Source organism: Perca fluviatilis, chromosome 4 (assembly GCF_010015445.1).
Source record: "Perca fluviatilis chromosome 4, GENO_Pfluv_1.0, whole genome shotgun sequence".
NCBI classification, from domain to species: Eukaryota; Metazoa; Chordata; class Actinopteri; order Perciformes; family Percidae; genus Perca; species Perca fluviatilis.
Window position 1 is genome coordinate 3,259,835 of NC_053115.1, and position 16,741 is coordinate 3,276,575.

General features: G+C 41.8%; 1 protein-coding gene across 2 annotated transcripts in view; it reads right to left on the reverse strand.

Moving 5' to 3' along the window:
• Positions 1–903: 903 nt before the first annotated feature.
• The window catches only part of elk4 (ETS transcription factor ELK4), a 19,980-nt gene continuing 4,142 nt past the window's right edge, over positions 904–16,741 (reverse strand). Inside the window, exons 2-7 of one of the 2 annotated variants that reach the window (XM_039798358.1) lie at positions 14,092–14,306; positions 8,987–9,703; positions 7,006–7,245; positions 5,432–5,452; positions 3,366–3,482; positions 904–1,636 (exon numbers count right to left, since the gene is read on the reverse strand). In XM_039798358.1, coding sequence (XP_039654292.1) covers positions 1,538–1,636; positions 3,366–3,482; positions 5,432–5,452; positions 7,006–7,245; positions 8,987–9,703; positions 14,092–14,298 — 1,401 coding nt within the window. In that variant the 5' untranslated portion in view covers positions 14,299–14,306 and the 3' untranslated portion in view covers positions 904–1,537. The remainder of the gene's footprint in view (positions 1,637–3,365; positions 3,483–5,431; positions 5,453–7,005; positions 7,246–8,986; positions 9,704–14,091; positions 14,307–16,741) is intronic. The other variant, XM_039798359.1, reaches the window with a different exon arrangement.

Sequence of the window (16,741 nt, forward strand, 5' to 3'; positions counted from 1 at the left end):
AGTGATAGCACGCTCATGTCTGTATGGTTAATATGTAGCTAGAGGGAAATAGCTAGCCTGGCTCCGCCCAGAAAAAAACATGTGTTTTACATGTGTGTTGGCACTATTTCTTGGACGGGAGCAGAAGTCACTTCTATAGTCGAGCACATAACCCCCCAATAAAACGGTAAGTTGACATTTGAAATAGGCGTTTCTTACATGACGGTTGCCTTTAACGATGTAGAGATCATTTGAAAAGGCCGAGCAGTAACAAACACCGGGCTTGTGTGTTGTTGCTTGCAGAGTCGATGCACAGACAAGTTTATGGCTTCACGTTCTTTCATTCAAACCTGAAAGCTAACTGGCTGGAGGCCCACCAGGGATATTCCACTGTATATATGCACATTAGAACAGTTACATAGAGGCATGATTAAAGGTTCAGCTCACATTATGGCCACATGTCACGATAAGAAAGTCAAGGTAAATGCCCTGCTGGATATGGCTACAGTTAGCCAACATTTCAGAGCAGCAAACAGTAAACACTCTGAGGCAGGTGAGGCAAGGTCGAGAGCTGGGTGAAAGATAAAAGAGCTGCAGCTAAACGTGCAGGTTACCCTTCAACGAGAGTAACAGTTCAGCCGAGGAGAGAACGGGCTTACAGCTGCAAATAATAGTCGACTAATCCATTAGTTGTCAACTATAAAATTATTTGCCAACTATTTTGATAGTCGATTTGTCATTTTTCATGAAAAAAAGGGCAAAATTCTCTGATTCCAGCTTGTTAAATGTGAATAAGTTCTAGTTTCTTCTCTCTGTGACAGTAAACTGAATATCTTTGAGTTGTGGATAAAACAAGACATTTGAGGACGTCATCTTGGGCTTTTTGGGGAAACACCGATCCCCATTTTTCAACATTTTCAGACATTTTAGAGACCCAACAACTAAGAGTTTAATGGAGAGATTAATCGACAATGAAAATAATCGTTAGTTGCAGCCCTAAACAGGTTAGAAGTTAGAAACTGACAACATAAAATGGGTCTTTTTTGGTAATAACACTTGCACAAGATAAGAAGGACATTCTATAAAAGGAAAGATTCAGATATGATGTGTGTCCGAGTATGAAGCAGACTGTATGCTAAGGGTCCAATCCACATGCACCAACTGAATTCCTACTTCCTTCGAACTGTGACTGAGGATCGCAAAAAGACAGACAAAATGAATCCATAGGTGCATAAGGAACGGTGGAATCAGTGAGTATGAGGACAGGATAGCATCCTCAGGCTGTAAATGTTCTGAAACAAGCTGAATGTGTTTCCGTCAATAATCAAACCTGGACTTCCAACATCTCCCCAGAGCCTCCCTCCCAACATCTGATTGTAGTGTGAATTCTATGGCAGTGAACTTTAAAGCACCAGAGTGATGAGGAATGGCAATGGCTGAGCTCCCACATAACTGTCCATGCTGTGGGAGCGAGAGATGGAGCAGGAGGCGGGAAAGTGTCTGGCTGTCTGGGTCCAAATGCGGTGATATTATGTGTGTGTGGGGGGGGCGGTTAACCCTATGTCTTCTGAGGGTCTGGGGAAATGGGGCCGGGCGTGTTGGTCCCATCCAGGCTGTGTACAGGGATCTGGAAATGAGGGGTGAGGACCGAGGGAAACTGGAACAGAGCAGAATGTGTTATTTTAGGACGCTTTAGACAAATAGGCAGGCATACAGACAAATAGAGACAAATGAAATGATACTAGATGAGAGCAGAAAGGTGGTAATATACTCTAACCCCACCTTTTTCACAGCAGACATTTTGACTTGTCATAGTAGGAAAAGCACAGCTGAAACTGATAACCTTAACGATGGCTCAGCTCCATCAAGTGTCCCAGTAAGATATTTCAGTGAGTCAGCATGCACAATACCAGGACCTCTCCTAAGTGGAATGCAGCCATCAGTAATGGTTTAATACCAGGGTCTCTCCTAAGTGGAATGCAGCCATCAGTAATGGTTTAATACCAGGACCTCTCCTAAGTGGAATGCAGCCATCAGTAATGGTTTAATACCACTTAGGAGAGGTCCTGGTATTAAACCATTACTGATGGCTGCATCAGGCCAGCTGACAGTCTTGCCTGGGCCCGGGAAGAGATCTTAGATGGGCCCCCCCCCTCGAGGCCAGATCTCTCCTTTTCCCTTGCTCTTCCTCTCCTCACATCTCTCACTGAAATTAAGTGTGTAATCAGTCTCTGATCCATCCTGCTCAGACTCTCCGACAGGGCAGCGAGCCCCTCCCGCATCACTCTCTCTCTCTCTCTCTCTCTCTCTCTATCTCTCTCTCTCTCTCTCACGGGTAGCCTGACTCTGTCCCTCCGTTGCGGGGCAGTGGGCCCCTCCCGCATCACTCTCTCTGTCACCTGACTGCAGCTGGATCTCTCTCTGTCTCATCCTTACTGATGGAGCTACCAAACTCAACTGTTTCTGTCAAAGTTAACGTGTTGTGTCAGGCTTTTATACGAGCTAATGGACGTTAACATGAGAGCTGGCCTGTTACGTTACATGACTCGTAAACGTTGGCTGCGCTGGTTCTTACCTTGCTCTACGTTGACAGTTCCAGCTTCACCGTCACCACCTTTTTTTAAATATTTGTTTAGAAAATCTCTAAGGCCTCTATTTTCTTCTTCTCTTTTCTTTCCTTTTCCGAGCTCCGGACTTGTGCTGACCGGACATTTTGAGCATACTGAACTTCAAATCAAGTGACAATATCAAATTTTGATCAGAGGCCAAACCATTTTTATGTTGGGGGTGGGGGTTCTTGACCACCATTTTCAGGACAATTAGGAAGAAAACAATAAAACGCGCTTTTATGTAATTCAAATATTATGCTACATATTTTTTTCCACAAATAGGCCTATTTAAAAAAAAGATTTTTAATTCTTCCATAATTTAATGAGGGCCCAGTTCTGGGCCCCCCCCCCTACTGTGGGCCCGGGACAACAGACCCGTTTGTCCCCCCCTATCGGCGGGCCTGGGCTGCATTCCACTTAGGAGAGGTCCTGGTATTGTGCATGCTGACTCAATGAAATATCTTACTGGGACACTTGATGGAACTGAGCCATCGTTAAGGTTATCAATCTCAGCTGTGCTTTTCCTACTATGACAAGTCAACATGTCTGCTGTGAAGAAGGTCCATAGGCTACATAAAGCGCAGACTAAGTAGGCATTACAAAGCCGGCAAAAAATGAGGTGTAAGTAAGTCGATGAATACATAAAACAATGAAATCGAGTCGGCAGCAAGACGCTCCCGGTGTGCTAAGGCGCGTGGCGGAGGACGGAAGAAAACTGCGGCGCAGCCCGAACGCAGCACAGACTCGCCGGGTGGAAAATCGGGGTAATGTACTAACTTGGAACAGGTGGGCTCCCTGGCGTCGTGTGGCTGGGCTGAGGGGAGCAACCGGACTGAGCGTGCTCCAGAAGTGGATGTTGGACAGCAGAGGACTAGGAGTCAGCAACAGAGGAGTCTGAGGAGGAAGACAAACAAGACACAGTCAGGGTTCATGCGCATTTTAACCAGTACTTTTCCATGACTTTTTGGTAAATTTTCACGACTGTGTGTTCCTGAAAATGTCAGTCGACATTCTACAATAAGAATAAAAATCTGTGTTAAAGTTTACCCTCAGAGGAATGATAATGTCTGTGGTTCATATTCGATTCGTAATATCGCTCCCCGAATACAACGTTGAGGTTAAGACGACGTGAAGATACATTTATTAATCACATATTATTATGCTGTGTTAAAAAAAAACAATTCCATGACTTTTCCTAAACTTTCTGGGTCTTTTTATGTTTCCAAAACTTTCTTTTCCAGGTCCTGGGATTTGCATTTTTTTTCAAATTCCATAACTTTTCCAGGTTTTTTTCAAAACGTATATGAACACTGTATTGGTTTGTTTTTAATATTTTCACAAACATATTGTACCAGCATATGTGTAAGACGATGAGTAATGAGACACTGCAGTAGAGAATTGCCAAAGATATGTTGGAAGTATCTCCGTTAAGGTCCGGGACACACCGAGCCGATAATCGGTCTGGCGAGGTCGGTGACTCGAGTCTGTTCGGTGTGTTCTGTGCCGTCGTCAGTCGGCCTTCATTTTGGCCGATTTGACACATACAGTACAGGCCAAAAGTTTGGACACACCTTCTCATTCAATGTGTTTTCTTTATTTTCATGACTATTTACATTGTAGATTCTCACTGAAGGCATCAAAACTATGAATGAACACATATGGAATTATGTACTTAACAAAAAAGTGTGAAATAACTGAAAACATGTCTTATATTTTAGATTCCTCAAAGTAGCCACCCTTTGCTTTTTTTTGATAACTCTGCAAACCCTTGGTGTTCTCTCAATGAGCTTCATGAGGTAGTCACCTGAAATGGTTTTACCTTCACAGGTGTGCTTTGTCAGGGTTCATTAGTGGAAGTTTTTCCCTTATTAATAAAGATTTCAAAATAAAACTCTGCCTGCCTCTATGGGAATTTAACATAGGGGTGGACTTATTTATGCCCCCTGTATTTTAAGGAAGAACATTTATTTATTTACGATACATTATTCATTCACAAAGAAAATTGGTGTCCTTACAGGTTGGATTTTTTCCTCATTTTTTTAATTAAGGCATTAAGATCAATTTCCAAAAGATTTTTTTTTTTTTATTCCTCTTTTTAGTCAACTTTAGCATGGGTGTCCTAATTTTTTCACATGACTGTAGGTCTGGTGGTGTTGCTCTTTCCACCGAATAGAGATCCAGTCAACCAATCAGAGTTTAGTAGGATGGATTAAGAATGGGGATGTAATGTTCCCACATAGCTACATATCCACATCCATGAAAAATGTAAACTGGAGTGGGTGAGTTTGGCAGGGCAATGCAAGTTGTTGTACGTATGAATTAAGTGAAAATAAATTAGTCAGATTATTATTATTTGTCTACTCCTGTTTATGTTAATATTTGTACATGTTACATTTATCAAGCAAATGTATAACAATCTGTAAAACACAGGGTACTGTACAGAACGTACCGTGCATACCATGTGCTAACATTTGTGTGAATATATACAGTTTAAGGCGCTGTTGCACATCATCCCTGGTCTTGTCAACTTTTAATTGCACTGGGTCTATAATCACAAATAACCTCTGACAACAGAAGAACGCTAGGTAGTTACTTTATTCATTTTGAGAATGAATTGGGGGGTCCAATTTGAAGATACTAAACAGAAGGGCAGTTTAATAGCTATCAGCAGCTTTAAACCATAATCATCTGTATTGACCACTGTATCTGAACCTCCATACACAATGAAGAGGCAATGCTTAAAGGTGCCCTGCCATACAAAACCATTTTTACTTGCATTTTTTGAAATATGTTAGGTCCATATGTGTTTGTGTTATGTTGTGAATGTGAAAATGAACAGTTACCTCCTTTGTCAGCTCTAGCCACTGAAAAGAAATAAACAGAGAAATCAGACCAATTACAACAGCTGGTCAGTCTGACATCATGTTGCCTGACCTCATTACTATTCATGAGCTCGCCCAGTTGGGCTGGGTAAAGGATTCTGACAGCCAGGCTCTCATTGGCTAGCTGTTAGCCAATCAGAGTCATGCAGCTTAGCTTGTTGAATATTAATGAGAACTGGCAGAAATCGAGCTGAGTCTTCCTGCAGGCTTTCTATACCACGCTAGAATGGCTTGAAACAAGGTAACCAAGGCATTTTTTCAACAAAAATATGTTACAGAGTCCATGGTAGAACTTCAGACATCACCACAAAGTCATGAAATACATGTGGCAGGGCACCTTTAAAGTCACTCACTGACAAACCAGAAGGAGGAACTGACTGGCAGTCTGATACTGGATGTCATGATTAAACCTGACCTTCTGGGGAGGGACAGAATAAAAACAACATTGTCTGAACCAGCAAATCTAATAGTAAATCTACACAGTAGTACACACAGTCATGTGGTCTGCAAACAGCATTACAGATTGGTCTTGGTCTTGCTGCCACCTGTTGGTAAGTATCATTAAATGCTGGAGGTTCTCTGTGCTACGGTATGTCAATTCTGGGTTTTGTCTAGTATAGACAAATAATTGCAAGGCAAACACCTGGTAACTGTCACAAAATATACAGCCTATTTTCTTTTCATATTGTTTGATATGTCTATACAAGTTAGAGAAATGATCTAAACTGCAGCCTCACAACAACAGCCAGAACTAAGCTTTGTACAACTTTCATGACAAAAATAAATCGTCTGAATGTTTGAATTATAATTAAAAAGGTGCTGTAGTTAGTATTGTGAAGATCCAGGACTTAGCTAAAGAAACATAGGGTCAGTTTCAGCAAATATGACAGAAAGTTAGTTTTATAAGTCTTACCTACTGCACCTTTAACAACATGCCTACTTGGAAATGTCTTGATGCAAGGCTGATACAGAGCATGAAATACAATTAATTATAATTTCAGTATAGATTTGATTTTTGTTCATCTAGTTGTGCAGCAGCTTATGGGGCATGACTTGATCTAGAGCACACTGTCAAAGAGATCAGTTTCAAGGGACTAATTTACAGAGAAACAGAGTTGCCGATGCCGATACCGATACCAGTATCCAATTAATTTACCCAAATGTGTTTTCATTTACTTGACATTTGTATAAAGTAGTGCTCGTGCAAAATGTGTTTTTAGTAATTGTTGGTTTGGTGTGTTTTGAGTGCTCTGGTCCTTGCGCTGTGCTCAGTCAGTGTGCAGTGTGAGAGGGGGAGTGGCCAGGAGCTAGAGCTAGAGCGGCAAAAGCCAATGTGTGCTTCTTTTACGATATATATTTAACGAAATATTTTCCAAACAACGTCAAACTTGGCCTACGTACTTACTAGCGAGACACCAGTAAAGTTTGAAATCCATCAGACTAACGGTTTGAGAGTTATGCGCATAAAACACACACACACACACACACGCAATTTATAGATATGTTTTCAATAAAATGTACTTCCACGCTCTCACCTGTAGCATTGCTGGTGTGAGAGAGGCAGTAGGTAGAGAGGGGCTGCACAGGTTCATGGGGGAGAAGTCAGAGGTGGTGACCAGCAGAGTGGGCGGGCTGATCTGCAGGATTTTCGGTGGCTTGCGCGTCTTTCCTGAGTACAGGGTGCTGAGTGTGTTGCTGCTGCTCGGTGAGGATGAACTGGTTTCAGCCTCCACAAAACTGGTCTCATCTCCAGACAAGCCCACGCCACTATCCACCTGGTGGACAAGAGACAGATAACAATTTTTTACATGCGTTTCATGACATTTATCCACTTTTGCCTTTACACCAGTGTTTTCCTCTCTGTTGATTTCGTAGTGGCGGCCCAACACGGTAACATTTCTGCCGCCACGGTATCAGAAATAGGACTGATGCACAATGTAGTCGCAGTTTGCTTTTTAAATTATCCTGCCGACATAATGCACTATTCAGAGGTTATTGGACCCGTCCAGTTTAACAACCAGTAGAACTATTCAGAGGTTATTGGGCCCGTCCAGTTTAACAACAAGTAGAACTATTCAGAGGTTATTGGACCCGTCCAGTTTAACTCCACATACTGTTGTGTTGATGTACTTTATTGTCAAAACGTTCACTTTCTTCCGGGTCGGGTTGTTGTTTGGACAGACCTGCCCCCACTGCTAACAAAAATCCTAAAGGAAACACTGCTTTACACTCTCAAATATCTGGGTCAATTCACAGTGTCAGAAACAACAGTAATTCATAGTGATGTTGATTTAATCTGGAACATTTTGCATACATAATAATGGCACACTGGCAGCGTCACAGTCCGATATAACATATAATATATCAACACAGTTGTTACAACAGAATTGAAGTGAAGCAACCAACTGGTTTTATTTTTTAATCCCCAAAACCTTTCTGTTTTGATTTACTCTCATAGCATTGTTCTCAAAGAATATTATCTAAAAACTAGGGATCAACCAATGATTTTTTCAGGGTTAGGTGATACCAATTTTTTATAATCAGGGAGGCTGACAACCAATATTTGCAGTAAAAGTTTTAAATCTAACACAAAATCCTACATAAAAAAAACTTTTTAAAAGGTCCCATGACATGGTGCTCTTTGGATGCTTTTATATAGGCCTTAGTGGTCCCCTAATACTGTATCTGGAGTCTCTTTTATATAGACCTTAGTGGTCCCCTAATACTGTATCTGAAGTCTCTTTTATATAAGCCTTAGTGGTCCCCTAATACTGTATCTGGAGTCTCTTTTATATAGGCCTTAGTGCTCCCCTAATACTGTATCTGGAGTCTCTTTTATATAGACCTTAGTGGTCCCCTAATACTGTATCTGGAGTCTCTTTTATATAAGCCTTAGTGGTCCCCTAATACTGTATCTGGAGTCTCTTTTATATAAGCCTTAGTGGTCCCCTAATACTGTATCTGGAGTCTCTTTTATATAAGCCTTAGTGGTCCCCTAATACTGTATCTGGAGTCTCTTTTATATAGGCCTTAGTGGTCCCCTAATACTGTATCTGAAGTCTCTTTTATATAGGCCTTAGTGGTCCCCTAATACTGTATCTGAAGTCTCTTTTATATAGGCCTTAGTGGTCCCTAATACTGTATCTGAAGTCTCTTTTATATAGACCTTAGTGGTTCCCTAATACTGTATCTGGAGTCTCTTTTATATACAGTGTTCCTTTTTTTTTTTTTTTTTTTTTTTTTTTTTTTTTTTTTTTTTTTTTTTTTTTTTTTTTTTTTTTTTTTTTTTTTTTTTTTTTTTTTTTTTTCTTTTTTTTTTTTTTTTTTTTTTTTTTTTTTTTTTTTTTTTTTTTTTTTTTTTTATTTTTGTTTTTTTTTTTTTTTTTTTTTTTTTTTATAGTTTTTTTTGTTTCTAATACTTTTATTACTGTATCTGAAGTCTCTTTTATATCTTTCCTATTACTTCCAAAATGATTTAACTAGCATTGCGTGAGATGTGTTTGTACGTGTACTAGCCTTCTCCTGTGCCTGAGCGTCTGTGGGATCTGGTGCCTGAGCGTCTGCGGGCTGAGAAGACCCCGACTCGATGTCGCTGTCGATCACCAGCTCCTGGGACGAGTCGGGCATTCGGCTCGGGGTGGCCGAGCTCAGGTCTGGTAGGCTGAACGCTGGTTCTGACGGGCGGGTGTGTTCGAACGAGTAGAGGGACTGGGACGGCAGGGAGGACTGTGCGCTGATGTCTTCGGACAAGTGGTTGGACATCAGGGTCGGCTCCATGGCGACCTGAGCTGGCTTTGGAGGGCTGTTTCCAAACTTGATGACGGATGGCAAAGCAGTTGGCTGCTGTGGATGAGGCAACTGGTCCTGGCTCTGTGCTGAGGCGGTGGGACCTCTCTTGTCAGCCGACTTCTCTGCTGGGTTCTCTATTTTGATGGACTTGAAGAGCTGGCGTCCATTTTGAAGCGAGTTGAGCGTAAAGGAGGTGTACAGGCCCGAGTGGATGTAGTCGTTACGGTTTGACTGCTTGGTGCTGGAGCCCAGAGCTGCTGTGATACTGCGGTCAGCAGACTCGCCCTCCTGTAGGGTGCTGTCTCCCCTATTTAATAGGTGAGGGGTGCCCCCAGCACCCACATCTCTGCCCTCTGTTCGGGTAGCAACATCTCCTTTCAGGATGTCAGGATAGGACACAAAGCGATAGACGAACTTCTGACCATTCACCTTCTTTATGATGTTCTGTAAGACACAGACAAGAAATTGCAGAACAAGATATGTTAGTGTACTGTATACTGTATAAAATACAACATTAGGGCTGTGCAATTAATCAATTACGATTTCGGCTCCTAACGATCACAAAAACAGAGTAATCGAGAAAAAAAGATAATTTTGCACATTACGTTTTTGCAAGCAAACTCTTATTTTGTCTTAAAGGTATTGTGGAGGATTTTCTTTTTCCGGGTGGATCATCAAGACTATTGGTCCTCCTAGTTGTCAATCATTCTGGCGCTATGTTTACGTAAGGCCGTGGTACGTGCTCGTCCCTAGGGTAGTTTTCACTTTCTGCGCATGAATACTTTCAGGTGTATATGTGTGGTGAGCATAGGTAGTGAGCTACAGTTTCAGCCATTCATTGAAGCTCGCCATTCTCACCGTGTTTTTTAAAAATGTCTGAGGGTCGCAAGAGAAAAAGTGTCTAGGAATTGTACGACAAGAAGAGAAAGGCCTCTGAAGAAAGAAACAAGACCGGAGTGTTTTTGGGAGAATGTTTCACACGCTGGCGTGCGCTAAAAGCACAGGTTGGGCTCTCCACTGATGCCTCAGTCGCCAAGTTTCTACTCGACAGGTAAAGTTTGGCGTGCTATTTGGAGAAATCCATTTAAAATCACCGCTAGTGAAAGTTGATGTAAGCTATGATTAGCGATGCTAGCCCTGGCACAAGTCACGCACCGCGCACACACGGTAAACATCTCAATTTGTGAAAAAGTGCAAATCTTCTTTCTGAAAGTAGCTTGTATGAGCCATGCCGACAGCAACTTGTAAACAGTGCACTCTCGTGCACACGTTTAATAGGCGTTCCCTCTCGGGAGCAGGGAGAGTGTTGCGCATGTGCATTTTTTTTTAAAAAGTGGAGAGGGCGGTTCTTCGGGATAATCCTCCACTATACCTTTAAGGTATTAAGGGAAATTTCCCAGTTTAAGGTGTTTTCACTGTTGATTGTTTGAATTGTTACACTGACATTATTTAATTCCAACAATTGCAACATCTTACCAAAAGTCAACAAGTAACCGTGTTAAATAATCGTGATATCAATATCAGTGTTTCCTCTAGAAGTTTTTTTCAGCGGCGTGGAGGGATGGGGGGGGGGGGTGTTGAACGTCAAAAAGTACGAGCTTATCTGCTAATGTTAGCTACCGACCGTTAGCACATTTTACACACAGTTTAACAACAAATCTAAACGCTGAGTGAACATTACTAGGTTTTCCATGTTGGTTTTGAGCGGTAAGCACCCCCACTAACCTGGAAACCGGTTTTAAAACAGTAACGTTAAAGTGCCCATATTATGAAAAAAACACTTTTTCTGGTGATTTGGGGTGTTCTTTTGTGTCTCTGGTGCTTCCACACACATACAGACTTTGAAAAAAATCCATCCATGCTGTTCTGAGTGAGATACGGTTTCTGAATGTGTCCTGCCTTCAGTCTCCTGGTGAGCTGTTCAAAATCGGCCTCGGACTGTGACGTCACAGTCCGAAATGAGCTGGCTAACCACAACCGTTAGCTCGTAGCGTTAGCATGCTAATGCTAGCATGCTACGTCGTTCTCAATAGCAAAGCACTGCTACAACACACACAAGTTCACCATAATCTACAAAAGAACTACTTCCATGTGCTCCCTCATTTAGAAGTCTCCCAGCTAATCCTGCCTTGTAACTGACTTAAGTTGGAGAAACAGGCTTTCTTTTACTGTCTCTAGAGTTAGCTAGCTGACATGCTCTACATCTGAGCTACTGAGCATGTGCGAGTGCAATCAAAGATAGTACAGAAGAAGAAGATGAAAAGAGGTCTCACTCTGTAGCTAAAACAGAAACCAGGTGAAAAGAGGATCTGCAGCAGTGAGAGAGAGCTGTGCAGTACAACAACAATATGGTGTTTTTTGATAATTAAACCATGTAAACCTATTCTGGTACAACCTTAAAATACAGTTATGAACCTGAAAATGAGCAGGATATGGGCGCTTTAATACAGCGTGTCGGAGGAATACAGCGTTCTCCTGCAGCGGGGCGGCTAACGTTAGCTTCTCGTCTCATCTGGGCTCTGATAAACAGTAAATTCATCAAATTCAGCGTCCACAATGCTATTTTCCAATAAACTGTAGCTGTCATATTTCACCGGACCCGCACGAGTGTGGATGTCATGCTTTCGTCGCTGTTTGTCACTCTGCCTGAGACTGAGTGACGAGCAGTACTCGCTGGGTCACGACTTGGCGAGTGATGATGTCCTGTCACCGGTCCAGTTGCTCACCCTAAAAAGGGGGAGAGACAGTTCGCTTGAGTTCAGTAGAGCACACGGCTCTGCAGAGTCGTGTAATTACGACTTTATGACTTTTCAAACAGCTGAAGGAGCAGCCCTGCTACATGTACATAGCGGATATATATAATATTGACCAGCCCTACACAACATTAGGGCTGTGCAATTAATCTAAATTTAAATCGTGATTATGATTTTGGCTCCGCAACGATCACAAAAACAGAATAATCGAGAAAACTAATTATTTAGCTCATTACGTTTTGCAAGTAAACTCTTATTTTCTCTTTTGTGTTCTGAATGAAAAAATAAAGTTTAAATAGGAAAAGTATTAAAGGCAAATTTCACAGTTGTATGTGTTTTTTTTTTTTTTAACTGTTGATTTATTTAATTTTTTCCACTGTTTTATAAGTTCAATAATTGCAATTGTTTTCCAGAAATTAACGAGTAATCGAGTCAAATTATCGTGATTTCAATATTGACCGAAATAATTATGTTTTTTTTCTATAATCTAGCAGCCCTAACATTAATATCTAGGCAGAAAGCTTCCAGTGAGAGCATGAACAAGTCTTTCTCTCGCGCAGTCTGCCTCTATCTAAGAGGCACGACTAGGGGTAAAAAACAGCAGAGTGAGACAACGAAAAAGCCTCGTACGTGGGACAGCTCTGTCCTTCCTGTCTGTACCAAACTAGCAGCCACACATACCACACCAGCCCTGCCCAGAACGCCCATAGGGATTAGGCAGTACTTCTGCCAAACCACAAGCAGGGTGGGAGACAGACAGCACTCTCCCTCTCTTCCGCATGTCACTGAGCAGTGGACTTTAGCCATTCTGAGACGCAATTAACTTGTGTTTTGCTAGCTGTTGGTGTACTCTTGGGTGCAGCTGTCTGAAGAGGAAACAACACATTGTGCGGTTAAGCGCCTTAGGCATCGTGTAGGCTAATTGGTTAAATTATTAATGACAATTAAAACATTGGATGTCGTTCATATGTGCATACCACACCATGTGTTGAAACTTACATTTTACATTTTTTGGAAAACGGGAGTGGGGCACAAATATGAGGGTGCTCAAGCCTCAAAGCACCCTCACAGCTGTACATATGAGCCAAGTTCATTTATTCAGTGGCAATACTAAAAACAGATGTTCAAATAAATAGCTCAAAAAGGAGAGCGGGAGCATTTTTACTGACATTAAACCAGAGAGACTTTTCAGGAAATTCTAAAATCATATGGATCACATACACACTCCTTAGGTTTACCTGTGCCATTGAGTTCACCTCAAAGAACCTAAAAAGGTGTGTTCAGGTGCATTCTGGGCGTGCTGGTCTTACAGGGAGGTGTGTTCAGGTGCATTCTGGGCGTGCTGGTCTTACAGGGAGGTGTGTTCAGGTGCGTTCTGGGTGTGCTGGTCTTACAGGGAGGTGTGTTCAGGTGCATTCTGGGCGTGCTGGTCTTACAGGGAGGTGTGTTCAGGTGCGTTCTGGGTGTGCTGGTCTTACAGGGAGGTGTGTTCAGGTGCATTCTGGGCGTGCTGGTCTTACAGGGAGGTGTGTTCAGGTGCGTTCTGGGCGTGCATCTTCACTTTTTTAAGAATGACTTCAGAGCCGTTCTTTGTTCTTTTCTCAAAGAAAAGCTGAACTCCAAGTCTTCCAGAAGACCTCTGTTCACCAGCAGCAGCCATAAGCCCCGCCCACCAACTCTATACACGATGTGATTGGCCTGACCAGAGTTTGGTTTTTCCAGCTCGCAAGCCAACAGAGAGTGCCTACACCCCCCCTGGCTGCAAATTAAATTAGCTGCCACTAGGGTGCGTCTAGATTTCTAGGCTACCTAAATGCTGCACATTGGTCCTTTCAACACCAAAAGCTTAAGCATAAAATACAGGGCAGTGACTTTCAATCCCCGAATCAAACTGCTGTGTATTTTATTATTATTTAGTTTAAAAAAAATACAAACACAAAGAAAAGATTATAAGCAATGTTGCTCCTCAGCAACATATAAACAACTCAAATACTATTGTTCATGTTCAACAGGGGTAGGAAGGTCCTACTGTACATTAGGCATAGCTATCCTACAGGGGAGAAGGCTTGATGTGTTTACCTTGTCGTAGTAGTATCGGAGAGCCCTGCTGAGTTTGTCATAGTTCATATTGGGCTTGTTCTTGCGGGCTCCCCACAGCCGGGCCACCTCCTCTGCCTGCAGCAGTTTAAACTCCCCTTCCTCATTGGTCCAGCAGATCAGCTGCCCGTTACTGGAATCCAATAGGAGCTGGAGAAGGAACTGCCACAGGGTGACAGAGTTGTCCATGTCTCTCACTGAAAAAAAACAAAACAAAATAAGTTAAGAGAGGAGAAAAATCATCAGCCTGAGTTCTATAAACGTATTAATTATAACCATTGGGCACATTACTGTAGCTCAGTTTAGTAACTTGCATATTCAGAGAGCGGTATATTTTAACTTCTAAATCTGATCCCATTGTTTCAAAATGGGAAAAGGTATTGGTTCAAAGTGAATATTCCTCTAATATCCCCATACATGTAGCCATGCAAAATAATTACTCATTCACAAAGAAAATTGGTGTCCTTAAAGGTTGGATTTTTCCTCTTTTTTTTTAATTAAGCAAGGCTTTTTAGTCAACTTTAGCATGGGTGTGCAAACTTATGCAAGCCACTGTATACAGTAACAATCAGCCTGCCACGATGGCAGGTAGCCAATGAGAATTGAGTGATTAATTCAGTTGTTTTTTGCCACAGTGTTCGGGTGGCACTTGGCATCGGGTGGTGATGGCGCAGTGGATATGACACCTGCCTTTGGTGTGGGAGACCCAGGTTCAATTCCCACTGCGATACATCAACCAGTGTGTCCCTGAGCAAGACACTTAACCCCTAGTTGCTCCAGAGGTGTGCAGCCTCTGACATATATAGCACTTTTAAGTCGCTTTGGATAAAAGCGTCAGCTAAATAACATGTAATGTACTTTCACTTTACAACCGAGTGTGCCATTTTCCTTGGATTTGAGCTCAAAAATTGTGGCGGCAAAATACTGGGGGGAAGAGGCAATAAAAGGAAGGTTAACAAGTCCAAGAATGATGCTCGTGCATTTCCTGTATTTCACCTTTAAAAAGGTGCTCTAAGCAATGTTGGGTGACGTTACTTTTTGTTGACGTTCGAAGTATTTTCAAACAAAACGAAGACTAGCTCCCTCCCTCCCTCCCTCCCTCCCTCCCTCCCTCCCTCCCTCCCTCCCTCCTCATCCTGTTCCCTCCCTTCTGTGCTTCAGCGCACTAACCAAAATCAAAAGGTGGATTTTGAAATGCACCTGCCAAAGTGGCCAAAAAAAAAAGTTAACTTCAGACCCTGCTGACGAGCTGACGAGTAGGGGTGGTGGGAAAAAAAAAATCAATACAGCATAGTATACGCATTATTTTTGTTGGCAATGCATGTAGATAGCACGCGCGCAAGTATTGATCTTTTATTATATATGTGTTGGTCAGTCTGTCTGCTTGACAATCTGATTTTGCAGCAATAACATTGAAGTGAGATGAACAAGCAAAAATTTATCTTTTTAGATAAAACAGATGTTGACAAAACTGTCCTTTTGGGGACATCATTTGAAATTGGGAACATTTTTGAAGTTGGAAAAAAGGTAAATACATTGCAATATATCGCAGAATATTGCAATATGTTTAAAATCGCAATAATATCGTATTGTGACATAAGTATCGTGATGATATCGTATCATCACGATATATATATGTATATCGGTGTCTTTGTCATCGTACACACTGGAGACCAGACAGCCCAGCAACTCCATTTCTCGTTAGGGCTGGGAATCACCAGAGGCCTCACGATACGATATCATCCCGATACTTAATGTCACGATACGATATTATTGCGATTTTAAACATATTGCAATATTCTGCGATATATTGCAATTTATTACCTTTTCCAACTTCCGATTTTTCCCAATTTCAAATGATGTCCCGAAGGACAGTTTTGTCAACATCTGTTTTATCTAAAAAGATAAATTTCTCTGTTTTTTCATCTCACTTCAATGTTATTGCTGCAAAATCAGATTGTCAAGCAGACAGTTTAACCCAGACATATATCATAAAAGATCAATACTTGGCGTCTGTGTATCGATACAGTATTGCCATGAAAAATATCGCGATACTATGCTGTATCGATCTTTTCGATTTGTTGGTCTTATGTATAACTTATGCAGCAAATACTTTCTTTGAGTTGCAATGCGAAAATGCGCTTTAGTGAGACATTTGAGCATTATTAGCACTATCGCTAAAAAACAGTGAGAACCATAGATAATAGAACATTTTAATTAATATTATCACTGATTAAATGTCACAATTCCGATGCTTCTGAGTGTACCCAAATGTATTTTAGAGCTCATTCTCCAATAATCCCTTCACATGCAACCGCAAGTGTGGAAATGGGAGTCGGACACACACGTTTATGCAGCGTCTCTCGCAGATGTCGTGGAGGGAATCAGCAAGGGAAGGATTTCTATTTCTGGTGCTTAACGTGTTCATTTTTAATCTCCCCTTGCAGGTTTTGTGTACAATATTCCTGCCAAACACAGCTCGACTAGGGCTGCACGCTATGAGGAAAATACGAGTTACATTTTAAAAGCGCAGTTTTCTACCGATATGTTCTTTCAACAAGAGACGCACCGATAGCTCGGCCATGACCGGCAAGCTGCAGGTCAGTCTGACATATGCCGATTTTCATGCCGG